The following is a 16,601-nucleotide window of genomic DNA, read 5'->3' on the forward strand; positions in this document are numbered from 1 at the left end:
ATCATATCCAATAAGTTTATAGACCCAGACTCTGGTATAAAATTAACATTTCCTAATGAGGTGAATAGAACACATTCATTTTAAAGACTTAGAATGAGAAATTATGATTCAATGTGAATTAATTTCTTATTGGAGTTGAATGAAGACCTTTTTTTTCAAATTAAATCTTTTTTTACTATTTTATATTTCTTTGTATTTTCTCTTGTTATTGTTTTGTATAATCAATGCACTTTGTTCCCACCAGGGAAAAATACAGTTGGGGTGAATGTGGCAGTGAAGTAAAGATAGCTGGACATCTGAGCAGATAGCTAATCCGGGTCATAATAATAATGTTCTGTATCAGTGCTTTTAATTATTTTAAAGTATTCAGGAGTACATTAATTTTGGCTGTGAATAAAGATATTGGGAAATCTAACCAGGATTAAATGTAAAGCATCTTATTATATCGGTGTGTTTTGTAATTAAGGACAGACGACAAATCAGACCAGATTTTAACCTCTGCTTTCCAAGTGTAAATCATTTCCACAGCGAGAAGTGTTTGCTTTTTAATCTTTGACGCTCCATAGCTTTGATCCACAGTTAAACATCTTAAAAAATGTCAGGGTCTAAATCCAAGAATTGTAGATGAGAGCAAATAAAGTATTTGTGATTTTGTTTTAAAATAGTAATGAGATTACATTTCTAGTCTAAATTAAATTTAAAAAAAACTATAACCTAGATGCAGCAGCTGTTGATTGTGTTAGCAAAAATAAAGCCATATTAACAAGACAGGATAAGTAAAATATCTAATCTTAAAATATGCATTGTGATGTTCAAGAGGTCAAGAAGCAGTCCATTTCAATTATAGCATTCTATGTATTAAAGTGGAGATGTTTAATAGCAAACCACCATATGTAGTTTCGGTTTCTGAATCACTATTTCCTTTGTAATGAGTGCCTTTGAAATTACATCTATCTTTCAATAGAATCAATCTTTCTCCTGGCTGATTGCTTTTAAAATATTGATATATCCTCTTCATGCTGTGCTGCATTTCAGGCACTGCCTGGCTCTCGCAGACGTTGTACAGATATCAGACCACAGCAACAATGCTCTAACTTAAACATATCAGGATCATATAGAACAGAGCCCTAAACTTATTTAACCATTACCAAGGTTACATTTTGCCCTTTTTCATCTGATGATAAAATAGAGAGTGAGAACAAGGCTGCACCTCAAGTGAAAGTATCAAATGTTTCCCATGATGACTTGTCTCGCCAACAGAGTGCTTACAATATTCATTCCACAACCTTTTGTTTGTGGATTTGGGCCCCCAGGCTATTTGATATTCAGATCTGCTTAGCATGTACTTTGGATATGTTTCTCTAGACCACTTGATGGGCCACCTCGTCACAAAATTATAAGAAAAACCTACAAAAAAATCTAAAAACTATCTCTGGCTGCAGCAAACAATTCCTACTGGCAAAGTATGAAGCCTCTGTAACATTCAACACATGCGGAGTCAACAGTTTAACAGTTCAACAGTTTAACTGCCTTGCTGCTAGATAAAAGTGTCTAATGTAACACCCTTATTTAAAAAGGGCAGTAGACAGAAGGCTGGAAACTATAGACCGGTTAGCCTAACATCTCTGGTAGGTAAAATTTTGGAGTCCATTATTAAGGAGACAGTAACAGGACATTTGGATAATCATAATTTAATAGGACAAAGTCAGCATGGTTTTATGAAGGGGAAGTCATGTTTGACAAATTTGCTGGAGTTCTTTGAGGAAGTAACATATAGGGTGGATAAAGGGGAACCAGTGGACGTAGTGTATTTAGACTTCCAAAAGGCATTTGACAAGGTGCCACACAAAAGATTATTGCTTAAGATAAAAAATCACGGGATTGGGGGTAATATTCTGGCATGGATAGAGGATTGGCTATCTAACAGAAGGCAGAGAGTTGGGATAAATGGTTCATTCTCAGACTGGCAATCAGTAACTAGTGGTGTTCCGCAGGGGTCAGTGCTGGGTCCCCAACTCTTTACAATCTATATTAATGATTTGGAGGAGGGGGACCAAGTGTAACATATCAAAGTTTGCAGATGATACTAAGATGGGAGGGAAAGTAGTGAGTGAGGAGGACATAAAAAACCTGCAAGGGGACATAGACAGGCTAAGTAAGTGGGCAGAGATTTGGCAGATGGAATACAATACTGGAAAGTGTGAGGTTATGCACTTTGGCAGGAAAAATCGTAGAGCAAGTTATTATCTTAATGGCAAGAAACTGGAAAGTACTGAAGTACAAAGGGATCTGGGGGTCCTGGTGCACGAAACTCAAAAGGTTAGTATGCAGCTGCAGCAAGTGATTAAGAAGGCCAATGGAATGTTGGCTTTCATTGCTAGGGGGATAGAATATAAAAATAGGGAGGTATTGCTTCAGTTGTACAAGGTATTGGTGAGACCGCACCTGGAATACTGCGTACAGTTTTGGTGTCCATACTTAAGAAAGGACATACTTGCTCTCGAGTCAGTACAAAGAAGGTTCACTCGGTTAATCCCAGGGATGAGGGGATGGACATATGAGGAGAGGTTGAGTAGATTGGGACTCTACTCATTGGAGTTCAGAAGAATGAGAGGCGATCTTATTGAAACATATAAGATTGTGAAGGGGCTTGATCAGGTGGATGCGGGGAGGATGTTCCCGATGATGGGTGAAACTAGAACTAGGGGGCATAGTCTTAGAATAAGGGGCTGCTCTTTCAAAACTGAGATGAGGAGGAACTACTTCACTCAGAGGGTGGTAGGTCCATGGAATATGCTGCCCCAAAAAGCTGTAGAAGCTACATCATTACATAAATTTAAAACAGAAATAGACAGTTTCCTAGAAGTAAAGGGAATTAAGGGTTATGGGGAGTGGGCAGGAATTTGGACATGAGTCTAGGTTCGGATCGGTCATGGCCCTGTGGGTAGCGGAGCGGGCCCAGGGGCCGTGTAGCCTGATCCTACTCCTATTTCGTGTGTCTAATTCTGTTAGATTCAGGAGATGGTTCTGTGATAGTGGATTGGCGGTTAGGATCAGATCAGCCATGATCTTATTGAATGGCGGAGCAGGCTCGAGGGGCCGATTGGCCTACTCCTGCTCCTATTTCTTATGTTCTTATGTTCTTATGTCTTTATGAGCAGAAGAACCTTAAGGTGGAGAATGCCAACATTATCTACAGTGGATAGATAGGCCATTGAAAATATGTGCTTTGAAGGCAGAACGTACAGTCCCAGCACAAATGCCAGGAATTTGCTGCAGGTATTTACCTAAATATTTTTGCATTTAACCTTAACAAGACTATGACATAAAGGCCCTGATTTTCCTGAGGACTTGCGCTATTGTCATGGCACACTTGGGGCATAGGGGCCCTTGAATGGCACAAAAGAAAGAGGAAATTACGGAGTAAGTGACTTACGTCATTAATTCTGCCACTCAATGGCCCGGATTTTGCATTAATAATAACGGTGAGGCTATCAGCGCTCACCGTTATTATGGAGTCAATCGGACAGCAACTTCTGGTGTCCACACATGCGCAGTAAAATCAGGAAGTTTCTGTCAGATTTAGCCAGCTTCTCCAGAAGCTTCGCTACACTGGTACCTCGCTGATAGACTCGGCATTGAAATACATGTAAGGGCGTGAAGTTACTGTACTTACCCACTAGTTACCCACTAAACATGCCAGAAAATGTTAGGGCTTGTCTGGTCAAGTGTAAGTGAATTTACCTCTCTGGCACTGAAAATTTACTTTTGCAAGTGTGGACTCTCAAATTTTAATTATTGTTGGAGATCTAAAAAATCTTTAAAATTACATTTTTTTTTTACCTTTTCTTTCTGTCTCTTGTCTCCCTCGCTTAATCCCATCTTTTTTTCCCTCTCTTTATTTTGCATTCTGTGCATGATTTTACATTGAAGTAAATATTCTAACTTGCACTTCTTGGTTTAGACTCTGCGTGCCTCAGTGAGGATTCTGCAATCTGATTGGTTGAAGAGACTCGCTGTTGCTTTCCCTGGTCACACAGGTCCCAGATCCCCTGTAGAGGGCGTTGCGATGTTTCAGACACCTGATGACCGTAAATTGCAGCTCAATAGCCCATGAAAAGTTTGTGAGCAGCTATAACTGTAATGAATGGCGAGCACCGTTCATTCATCGCTGACTGCAAAATATGAGCCAATATGTTCATGCGCCACTCGACCGTTGCCCTCTCTGAAAACAGTCAGGTAATTATCATAGCCCCACCCCCAATAAAATCAATGGCCATTGCGATTTTCTTGTATTTAAGACAATTTTCACACCGCTGCCACTTAAGACATAAACATAATGGTACTGATGACCTGGTAGTAACATGATTTGTTGCTGCAAAGAACTGTTTTCTTTAAACATGTTTGCTTAGCTCCCTCTATTTCTCTCTCGCTCTTCCTTCTGGGGTGTTTTGAAACATGTACAAGTAAAATTACCCTGAAATCTCTAAATTGGCTGCTGAAATCTTTTAACTATTTCCTATTTTTTTTAGTTTCATACTTTATTAATTGCGGAAGAGTATAAACCGATAAGCCAGCTTCAAACCGAGCCAGGGCACACAGACTTAAATGGGGGGAGGGAACAGATAACGATGGGAAAGGCTAGGGTGAAGAATGGTACAACTTAAAAACAAGAGGAATCAACTGCATACATTACATGCACTGGACATGGGGAAAGGCTAAATACAATATTTCTCTCTTCTTTTAAAAGTTGTTTGTTTAATCTTGGAATATATATAGTGACCATGCGAAGAGCAAGACAGAACTTGTGTTCTGAAAGCCCATAGGTTTGCAACGATATTCTTGTGAGCTCAGTATGGTGTTGCCCCCAGAGAAGCCCTCACCTAGCAGGGTGGTAACTTCTTTTACTGGCAGTCCCCTAGCCAATCACCAGAAAGCTGGGGAAGGATTGGAGGTCAAGTCTTTGATCAGCAGAAACAGTCTGCATTAATCACGAATGGAAGTCAGACTGAAAGGGTGAGAACTCCCTTTTTAAGTTTAGTGCTGATCAATTCCAGCAAATGTAGTCAGCAAAATGTATTTAGCTTGCTAATGGGTAAAAGGTGTTTTGTTGTTTTCTGTGTTACGTGGAGCCTTGAAATAAATTGACATTTACTGAAAAATGTATTTGGTTCTGTTACATATATGTAACGTAAATTAGCTTGTTGGTTTACAACTGGCCTTGTCCCACCAGAGTGGGATTCGCCATTCAGAACATAGGAGAAACGCACGAGTGCGTGTTCAAAGTTACAGTATCCAGCTGACATAATGAGTTTAATTGGTACAACCCCTGCAGCACGCTGTCATGTGACTAGATATTGAGGAGTAAAAGTACATTCTTGATCATATGGGATGCAGGATCCGCCTATGGGAGAGACCGGCGATGCTGAACCCAAGAACACATTTAATACAGACCCAAAATTTGTAAGTACAGGAAACTTTGTGCTATCCGGCACCGACGGGACCGAGCTGTTGCCGTTCCCTCAAAACTGCCGGACACACCAGCGTTAATGTTGAAGCATACGGAGCTTTTCATCTCCGTATCTGACAACAAACACTGTTGCTTAGCAACAGCTTCTAAACAGTTGGCCCGTACCTTGGAAGCGTCTCTCTGAAGCTGTTGCTAAGCTACAGAGACTTTGCAGAGCCTGACTGTTGGAAAAAAAAGCCACGAGAAGAAAAAAAACCGAACAAAACGGCTCCTGATTTTTGCCGGTGGCTCGAGCTTGCCGGACATTTAGCCTCCGGATAACACAAAGTTTCCTGTAACAACTTCATAGTTTGCTACTTCACAATAAACAGCTGACATTGAAGTGCAAAATTTCAGTAAAACCATTAGCACTTTCCAGTGCAGAGAAGATCAAGCTTTCTGACACAGGAAGGATAGAACTTTTAGAAAATGCAGGTCAATAAAGGATCTAATGTATGCAGAGTAATTTTTTTTAACAGTGGGGTTTTGGATAGTGTTACAAACTTCAAGCATTTTGTTACATATCAGTAATATTTTCAGGATATTTGTCTGTAGTCAGAAGCTTTTCATTACAGAGTAATTAATAGATTGGGTTGAATTATACATGTGTGCGATCGTGAGCTGGTTTGTATCGCTCGTTCACATAGAGATCAAAAACCAACAATACCTTTCCACATACATATCTACAATTTAATAAATTAGAACTCACTATTTGAGAACACACTTTTCCCTTGGCTTTTATCTGTTAAAATGCCAGCATCATGTTATGGTCATTAGAGGGCACAGGTGAGATGTTCTCACTAATAATAAAAGTAAAACCAAATAATGATGGTGTGAAATTGGAGCTGCAGCCATCACAGTGCATATCTGATACTGGAGATGTAAATTGCACATTTTGACATGAAACATGTTCTTTACAGGAATTTAATTTTGGCAAACTAAAAGGGAACCAAGTATCCTGTACATATAAAATTAAGTAACCCAGTGTTTAGTCAGATTTTAATTACAGTTTGTTGCTTGTAATTGCTGTTAAAATGTTTGGCAGCGCTCCTTGTTAACAAGAGTAATCCATAGCTAATTATGCTATTCTTGAATTCTACAGTAGAAATGATTGCCGATATAGTAAGCATTTCCTATATAGCAGTTAATTACAGTTATATCCAGTGATGAGGGTCAATATTTTTTTTTTCTTGTCACAAGTTGCAGCTCAGGAGTTAGTTCAATAGTAAAACTGTTGGCTAACTTAATGGTCGAGTTTTCTGGCCCTCCAGTACTGAAAACTGATCTTTCAGTAACACAAAAAACTGAAGGAATTCCTATATAACAAACCAGCATCCTTTTTGTACACCACAGTAAAAATGGAAGACTGTTTGAATGACTGCCAACAACAACTTGTATTTATATAGCGCCTTTAACGTAGTAAAATGTCCCACATCACTTCACAGGAGTATTAAAAAACAAAAATGTTTACACTGAGCCACAAGGGGAAATTAGGGCAGATGACCAAAAGCTTGGTCAAAGAGGTAGGTTTTAAGGCGCATCTTAAAGGAGGAAAGAGGTAGCCAGGCGGACAGGATTAGGCAGGGAATTCCAGAGCTTAGGCCCTAGGCAACAGAAGGCACGGCCACCAAGTGTTGAGCGATCATAATCAGGGATGCGCAAGAGGGCAGAATTAGAGGAGCACCGATATCTCTGAGGGTTGTGCGACTGAAGGAGATTACAGAAATAGGGAGGGGCGAGACCGTGGAGGGATTTGAAAACTATGAGAATTTTGAAATCGAGACGATGCTTATGTAGGAGCAAATGTAGGTCAGCGAGCACAGGGGTGATGGGTGAACGGGACTTGGTGCGAGTTAGGACATGGGCAGCCGAGTTTTGGATGACCTCAAGTTTACTTCTAGAGGTAACAGAGGCATGGTTGAGGGTTTCAGCAGTGGATGAGCTGAGGCAAGGGCAGAGACGGGCGATGTTACAGAGGTAAAAATAGGCGGTCTTATTTATGCTGTGGATATGTGGTCGGAAGCTTATTTCAGGGTCAAATATGACACCAAAGTTGCGAACACTGTGGTTCAGCCTCAGACAGATGTTAGGGAGAGGGATAGAATCAGTGGCTAGGGAACGGAGTTTGTGGCGGGGACCAAAAACAATGGCTTCGGTCTTCCAAATATTTAATTGGAGAAAATTTCTGCTCATCCAGAACTGGATGGCTGACGAGCAGTCTGACAATTTAGAGACAGTGGAGGGGGTCGAGAGAAGTGGTGGTGAGGTAGCCGCAGAATACCTAACCTCTGACCTGCTCTTGTTGCCACAGTATTTATGTGGCTGGTCCAGTTTAGTTTCTGGTCAATGGTGACCCCTAGGATGTTGATGGTGGGGGATATGGCGATGGTAATGCTGCTGAATGTCACGGGGAGGTGGTTAGACTCTTGCTTGTTGGTGATGGTCATTACCTGGCACTTCTGTGGCGCGAATGTTACCTGCCACTTATCAGCCCAAGCCTGAACGTCGTCCAGTTCTTGTTGCATGCGGGCATGGACTACTTCATTATCTGAGGAGTTGTGAATGGTGCTGAACAATGTGTAGTCATCAGCGAACTTCCCCATTTCTGACCTTATGTTGGAGGGAAGGTCATTGATGAAGCAGCTGAAGATGGTTAGGCCGAGGACACTGCCCTGAGGAACTCCTGCAGCAATGTCCTGGGGCTGTGATGATTGACCTTCAACCACCACAACCATCTCCCTTTGTGCAAGGTATGACTCCAACCAGTGGAGCGTTTTCCCCCTGATTCCCATTGACCAGTTTTACTAGGGCTCCTTGATCCCACACTCTGTCAAATGCTACCTTGATGTCAAGGGCAGTCACTCTCACCTCACCTCTGGAATTCAGCTCCTTTGTCCATGTTTGGACCAAGGTTGTAATGAGGTCAGGAGCCAAGCGGTCTTGGCGAATCCCAAACTTGGGCATCAGTGAGCAGGTTATTGGTGAGTAAGTGTCGCTTGATAGCACTGTCGATGACACCTTCCATCACTTTGCTGATGATTGAGAGTAGACTGATGGGGCAGTAATTGGCCTGTTTGGATTTGTCCTGCTTTTTGTGGACAGGACATACCTGGGCACTTTTCCACATTGTCGGATAGATGCCAGTGTTATAGCTGTACTGGAACAGCTTGGCTAGAGGCGCGGCTAGTTCTGGAGCACAAGTCTTCAGCACGATAGCTAGGATGTTGTCGGGGCCCATAGCCTTTGCTGTATCCAGTGCGCTCAGCCATTTCTAATATGGTACTACTACCGCTTCTAATACTATCTTCTCTAATACTATCCAACACACTCACTCTTTTATGCACCTTATTCCTCTTTTCTACTCCTATATGCTGGTGCCCATCCCTATAATTGCAATCCATATCTTTTAGGAAATCTACAAAGTCTGCAAGTGTCAAAATTTTAATAGTTACAGTGAGGCTCAAACCAGAACCCAGTTTCTCCTCTCTTCTCCCTGCCCCCAGGAGATCTCTCATTCCCAATGCTCCATATCCAGCATCTGCCTATGGTACAATGTCCCCCAGCCTAGGTGCCTTGATATCTCTGTTCCAATGATGATATCACTTACCTGTCTCCCCACTCCCATTGCTAGCTGGCATCGAATCTATTTGTCCTGATCACAAATTCTCTCTTGCCTTGGCCTTGATCTAACGTAACATTTTAAGCCCTTGAAGTGCTGCAATGAATAAATAATTTTTGGCACCACGATACTATATCTACTGAAGTAAGAATGTCAGTCAGTCTGCACTCAGTTGCAGTGAGAGAGCAATGATAACTTATATAATTATATATAAAAAAACACTTTTTTTTAACAGAGATAAAGGTGGACATCGAGAAGGGAAAAGGGACAGTTCAGGGGAGGAGAGGCTGAAGCTATTCAAAGATATGGGTTTTAAGAGGTTTGTGAAAGCAGGGAGAGATGCAGCAAAGAAAAGTGGTTTTCAGAGAGCATTCCAGAGAGCAGGAGCGTAGTGACAAAAATGACTTTGAAAGAAACAAAATGGGGAACGGGGAAGAGACAGCAGTGTGAAGTCAGAGGCTTGGAGGGTGCTGACTGGAACAGGTGGTAGAGAAGATTACTCAATCAGTACAGAACAAGGCCGTGGAAGGATTTTAAAAGTAGCACGAGGGCCTTTTGAAATGAACTGGGCGGGGCACAAGGTGGCAGTGGAGCTTGGGAAGGATGAGGGATGTGGGTGTGTGGGATAATATTTGGGCTGCAGAGTTCTGGAATAGGTGTCGTTTGTGAAGGATGCAGATGGGGAAGCCAGCTCGGAGACCGTTTGAGAGATCAATCCACCGGCAATTAAAAAATGTGGTTCAAGATTTTGGTAACTGAGGAGTGAAGCAATAGGAGTCTGAGGTCGAAGTATAAGCTGAAGCTGGAAAAATGCAGTTGCGGTGACAAACTAGATGTTGGGTACAAAACTTAGCTGAAGATTGAACAGAACATTGAGGCTGCACACCACTAGATTCAGTCCGAGTGCACAGCTGGGGAGATTAATAGAATAAGGAATAGAGGTGACAGGAGTTGAAATGGATAGTTGTGATTTTGTTGAAATTCTTAAACTAGGATGTAAAATGTAAGATACTTATGCTTGTAATATATTATTTAATACTAACCTATGGATCATGTAAAATTATATGCAATTCTATTTTTATGAACTGCCTTAATGAGAAGTTTGACAAGTTGTCAGATTGCATAGTTAAATGGAAGAAGGGAATTCTTATTACAGGACCATATTTCTTCTAATAGTCGGGAAGCTGAAACATTTGTAAAATACATGGCCCGATTCTAACTTGGGACAGTTTTCAGCACCAAGTGAGCAGTTTTGCGAGTTAGACACTCACCTGCTGCTCCAGAAAAGAAGCTCAGGGTATTTTAATGTCTGGGCCTCATTTAAATCCCGCCGATAGACTTCCGAACCATTCCGTCAGGAATGGTCGGAAAATCATATGTCCCAGAGTTATCCCACCAAGATCAAATAAGTGGCGGGATCAGCTGCTGGGGCTGTCCTGGGAGGGGTGGGGGGAGAGGTCTGTGGCAGGGAGGCCTGAGCTTTCCTTGTGGGTCTGGAGGTGCACTCCTGGTGTTATTGATACCCACAGTACATATACAAAAAAGGGCCCCGTTGGCTTTGAGTAGGTGTCCTGTCGCCTGCGCAGTTCAGCAGGTTAAACTTGAGTTCGGGTGGCTGCAGTTTAGGTAAGTAACCTTGTTTATCTTTAGCTGTCCACCAAGGCAGAGAGGGTTAAATCAGCCCATAATTTTAAATAGAAAAATGTAAAATATTGTCAAGAAATTCATTCATTCAGCGACATAAATCCAACTTTTTCATGGAGTGAATAAATTTGAAACTGTTGCCATGTTTGTGTACCTGTGGCTATTCCAGATTTGATTGTTCCAATGTACATAAGAATTAATTACTAAAAGAGTGCTTATTAGAATTGCTATACAAGGACAGGTTTGAAACAAGTACCTGTTTAGGGGTATATTTAGGGGCTTTGAGTTACACTGTTGGCTCTGTATCACTCCCTGGCCAAGGTAAACAGAGATCTGCACATATCTGAACGTAGGTTAAATTTAAATGTTAACAACGAGCTAACTTGTTCTCTGGTAACATGAACATTTTGCATTGCCACCAGTTACACTACACAGTTTATGTCAATATAAAAGCTGAGACTGTTTAATAACAGTGCAAAATGTATGGTATAATTGTCCAGTTAATAAAATTCAGTATTAATATAAGTATGTGTAATGAACAATCTTGCATCTGCACAACGTGACATCCTGTTGTTTTTGTCATACTTTCTGTTAACTTTTTCCATTATAAATTCCTGTGTCTACATTTATAATGAATTTTGCTGTGTAAACTCAATCACAATTATTTACTTAGCAATATTTATTTTAAATATATTAAATTTGAACACCTTTTCTATTCTAAGGTTACAATATAAAAATTGCCCAATTTCGGCACTCGTGCTGTCCAGTCGTGCTTGCCTGGGCCTGCCCCACCTCTTTAAACAGCGTAGTGGCCCATGGATCTCGGGCACAACGTGCGCGTAAGCGTAGCTGGGATCACGTGGGCCGGTGCTCCGATCAGAAAACAGAAGGACTCTTCTTCAACCCCATTCTGGATTTACATTTTTAGAATTAGAAATGAATTTTGGGAAAAATTATTAATAGACCAGAAGCAATCGCACTACACTATAGGCTGCTTAACTACTTTATTCAAGCAGAGATGTACATTTAGATAATATTCAACTGAACTTTTGGAGGTTTGATAATCCCTCAGGCAGGCTCAGTATAAAGGGCAAACATATTTATAGTAACTTAAACAGAAAAGCATCAGATGAAGATTTTTTATCATGACGGGTGTCCCCTTACGCTATGCAAACAGGCTCCTGCACCTGTTTGCACCAGCTGTAAAGTTTTCATGTGTAATTGTGGGGCAGTTGGTGGGCAATTAGCCCAACTTTGCACCAGCAATATGGATAATACATTCGGAGTGGATGATCTGTCAAGTCGGAACTTGACCGATCGCAAGTTCGGGATTTAGCGCATGTGCAAGCGCATGCGGAAATCCCAAACTTGCTGTCCATTTCAAAGGCAGTATGATGGCATACTCTGAGATTATACCGTCATACCCACTGCAAATTCTGCCCCTATATATTTTTCCTTTAGATTATGATCGTGGACTACAGTTCAACTGAATCCAGAGTTGCTCAGTTTCTTAATTTGATTTTCCTTTTTTGTTTTGCAGTGGGATGCTATCCCAGAAATGGACGAACACAACAGACCCATCCACACCTACCAGGTCTGCAATGTGATGGAACCAAATCAAAACAACTGGCTGCGGACTAACTGGATTTCCCGTGAGGCAGCTCAGAAAGTGTATGTTGAATTAAAGTTCACCCTGAGGGACTGCAACAGCATTCCCTGGGTTCTGGGAACCTGCAAAGAAACATTCAATCTATATTACATGGAATCAAATGAGTCTCATGGAGTTAAATTCAAACAAAATCAATATACTAAAATTGATACAATTGCAGCTGATGAGAGTTTTACTCAGATGGACCTAGGAGATCGTATACTTAAACTGAACACTGAGATCCGTGAGGTTGGGCCAATAACCAAAAAGGGATTTTACCTTGCCTTTCAGGATATTGGAGCTTGCATTGCTCTTGTCTCTGTGCGTGTGTACTATAAAAAATGCCCATTTACTTTCCGCAACTTGGCAATGTTTCCTGACACAATCCCCAGAGTTGATTCTTCGTCCCTTGTGGAAGTTCGAGGTTCCTGTGTAAAGAATGCAGAGGAGAAAGATACACCAAAACTTTACTGTGGTGCAGATGGAGACTGGTTGGTTCCTTTGGGAAGATGTGTCTGCAGCATTGGCTATGAGGAAGTTGATGGAGCCTGCCATGGTAAGTGAATGAGACCCGTGCTAAGAATTTTTGAGACCGGGCAAGCTAATCTTACAGAACCTTTGACGATAGCAGTGGGGGAGAGAGCAAGGAATAGACAGCACATCACATCGTTGAAAAAAAGCAGGGCATCAAATCTAGTCTTATGGTCTGACATAGGTTTTCAGAAAAAAAATAACATGTAGCTAACCAGTTTCTCTGCTTTTGTGCAATCCAAAAATAAATTTCTGTGATACAATCCTAATGGGAATTATAGCACTGCTGCAAAACAGGAAAAGTGCATGGGTCACAGTTCCCAATGTAGCACAGCTCCTGAAGCTTTTAACTCAAGCTATTTCAAAAGCAGTAGTCATTTTTTTCCAGCCTAAACTGCTAGTAAATGGGATCATTCTATTTTATATGAATGTCAGTGACCTGCCTAATGTTTTTAGACACTGAATGTCAACATCATGTCATACTAGCTGGTGTTTATTCATTAGTTTTAATATTCTTGTTTTATTTGGAAACCTAGTAAACAGATTTGTACATTATAGGAAATAAAATAAATATTTTGGCAAATTAGCTTATGTGGCATACAATATCCTGTGTTTGGTTCTGGATTCTTGACTTGTTAACTAAGACTGCCTGGATACAAATTTTTAACTTGAATACCTGCTGCAATGAGTTCTACAATGTTCAGGATTGGAGTGCATATTCCCACATGACTCTTGTGGTTTGGAAGGAGATGATGGGCGGGCTGTATTAACCACATAGGCCGGTTTTCAAAGGGGCACCGGCAGAGACCTGGGAACAGGTTGCCTGTCTGCTCTCTTGGCCACAGACCTCACATAGCATGTGGCAATCATTAGAAAGGTGAAGAAAGAAATTCTGGCAGTCAGAAAAAAATTCACATCACACAGCCAAATAGAGATAGGAAACAAAACAAATTACTGCATAGTAAGATTTGTATATGATGAGTCACTATTCTGCAGTTATGAGTTTGAAGGGATAATTACTAGTACTAGCCCCTTTAGGGCTACCCCAGATCAGGTGTATTCCCCAGACGTTCACTTTCAACTAAAGTGTGAGGTAGCCGAATCCTAAAGACGCTTAATTAGGTCTAAAGGTCCAGACTATCTCTCCCTAAAGGAAAGGAACAACCTGAAAGTGTTACCGTCCTCCAGATAGCACTTTTAATAAGTTTAGTTAGACTGTAACGTTCCAGATATTATGAGGGTCTGGAAAACTCCTTCAGAATTCTGCAACTCCTCACCAAGGAGCGTACAGAGATTGAGTTCGCGAGTTTGATACAGAAGTATTATGTGAGACAATTCTAAAAATATATAGATTTATTAAAGAACCGACATGTAATTACAGTAGGTGTTTCAATTGCAACATTAACAGTTCCAAAAAGAATAAGCTTTACAATTCTTATTAGAGATCTTAACTTCTCTACAGTTTTACAGTTCTTAGTCTTCTTCCAAGATATCCACCAAAATCAAATACCTTTGATACCCGAGGTACAAAGAGGTGTAGACTTACAGAGCCTGCCTCTGAAGCCGAGAATTGCTTTGCCCCTTTACAGCGAGTCTATCATCCCATTTGAAAGTTCAATATTTATATCCTTTTTCAGTGGTATTTCCTTCGAAGTTTTCTGCTGATGTAAGCTAATTATCTCTAGTCATTTTTCTGCTGACCCCAGCTATTCTTACAGTCAGTTCAGCTGGTAGCATTAAGAATCATGTCTCCTGTGTAGGTGTCTTAAGCTCACCATAAAAAAACAGTGTAACAGCAGGTGTATCTATTTGATGTCATTTTTACCAAGGTCTTCCATTTGTGTCTTTTGCATTTAGAACACCTTAACTAGGATGATCTATTCAATTCTTGATCACCTCAGCTGGTTGTAACACAGACTCATGTCTCCCCTCTGTAGGTGTCCTAAGTTTAACATAAAAACGATTTGACGGCAGGTGTTTCTTTTACTTGATGTAATTTTTACAAAGGCATATGCTTCTTCTTTTATGTGCCTGTTTACGAAGTGTAATTTAGAACACCTTAACAGGGTGTACCATTGTCTTTTTTCCAAAGATTCAGACGTCGGGAACCTTTAACCTTCTGCTTCAACAAGGCTATTGATTCAGTGTCAACAACTTATCTTATCTCAATAGCCTGAATGCTGTTCACAGCTTCTCCATTGTTGAGGCTTCCAGATTTCCAGACCTAGTTTGTCGTGTTTTAATAAAGTCAGAATTCTTTCATAGAACGGTGTATTTTTCTGAATAGGTATGGCTCATTCCTTCACAAGTTCTCCTTTTCACATGTTATTTGGTTGGGTCACAAATGTAAAGGATCCACTGCACACACTCTGTTTATCTGTATAAAGAAGCTAATATATCAGGTTCTTAACAACTGCTATTTAAAATCAAGATTAAATGGTCACTTTCATGCAGCAGTGTATTTTAGTGGTCGTGTGTTCAGACTCCTAACATTATGGGGGAAAAATTCAGTTGTTTGCGCCTCCCGTTAGCGCCTTAAGAGGGCGCTAATGGGGCGCAAAGCAACTAGCACCCGGGTGCGGCAATATTTGCGCCGCTCATGAAATTAACTAGACATTTTGCGGTGGCGCTAAACGCTACCGCCACGATCTCCTGCGCCAGCAGATCATGACGTCAGTCGAGTGCGCAACGCCCTGGTAGCGCCCGGGACTGGATATCGAGTGGCGCCCCCTGCCTTACCGCCTGCCGCTAGCAATGAGAGGTTGAGGGGAGCGTTTTGCAGTCAGAAAGGGACTAGGGGAGCGCTATTTAAAGGTGACCGCTTCCTGCCTTTTTTTGTTGGTGACATTTTTGCACCACGCATTCTGAGAGATAGACAGACAGACAGACTTCTGGAGAGATTCAACGCTGTGTGAAGGGGTTTTGGGTAGTGAGCAGCACTTTGCAGGTTCATTTTGATTTGTCCTTCCTTGCTTCGCCAGCGCTCTGAGGTAGTGCCTCGCTACTCGGCCTTTGCACCTTAAGACAGGTGTGAAGCACCTGATTTAGTGCTCCAATCACCTCCAGGGGCGATAAGAGCCAAGTTTGCCATTGGAGGTGATAATTAGCGCCAGGCGCTAAACTTTGCGCATGGCCGATAATGGCGCCCCAATTTTCCCCCTTTGACTTTTGCAACTTCTGTATCTTGAACCTTTTTTTATATAAGACGTCAACCTTCTATGATGAACTTGATTCCTTATATAATATCAGTGTTCCTGATTCATGAAGATAAACCAAATATATACTCCCTATAATACTTCCTATAATAGTGCTCGCATGATAGCATTTTATATGTGATTTCCACAAAGAAGCTATTTCAGAAGCAGTAGTCAATGTTTCCAGTCTAAACCATTAGCAAATGGGATCATTCTATTTTATATGAATTTCGGTGATCTGTCGAATGTTTTTAGACACTGAGGTCTTGATTTTGTCAATGGGGGCATGTTGGGGATGGGACTGCTGGTTGTCTGATTTCAGTCCCGCCCCCAACGACATCCGGCCAACCCACGCTATTTTCCTTTGATTGACCTTGTTAAGCCCGCCCTGCGAGTTTAGCAGGCCAATTAAGGGAAAGCTGGTGACAGAGGACGTCAGCGTATGGCATTTCATCT

General features: G+C 41.3%; 1 protein-coding gene across 1 annotated transcript in view; it reads left to right on the forward strand.

The window, feature by feature from the left end:
• The window catches only part of epha6 (eph receptor A6), a 981,976-nt gene that overhangs the window by 154,448 nt on the left and 810,927 nt on the right, over positions 1 to 16,601 (forward strand). The window contains exon 3 of the mRNA XM_086006600.1: positions 12,313 to 12,976. Within this exon, the coding sequence (XP_085862726.1) occupies positions 12,313 to 12,976 (664 nt within the window). The remainder of the gene's footprint in view (positions 1 to 12,312; positions 12,977 to 16,601) is intronic.

This window comes from Somniosus microcephalus, chromosome 14 (assembly GCF_052327205.1).
Source record: "Somniosus microcephalus isolate GS21.2 chromosome 14, FLI_Smic_1.0, whole genome shotgun sequence".
Taxonomy (NCBI): Eukaryota; Metazoa; Chordata; class Chondrichthyes; order Squaliformes; family Somniosidae; genus Somniosus; species Somniosus microcephalus.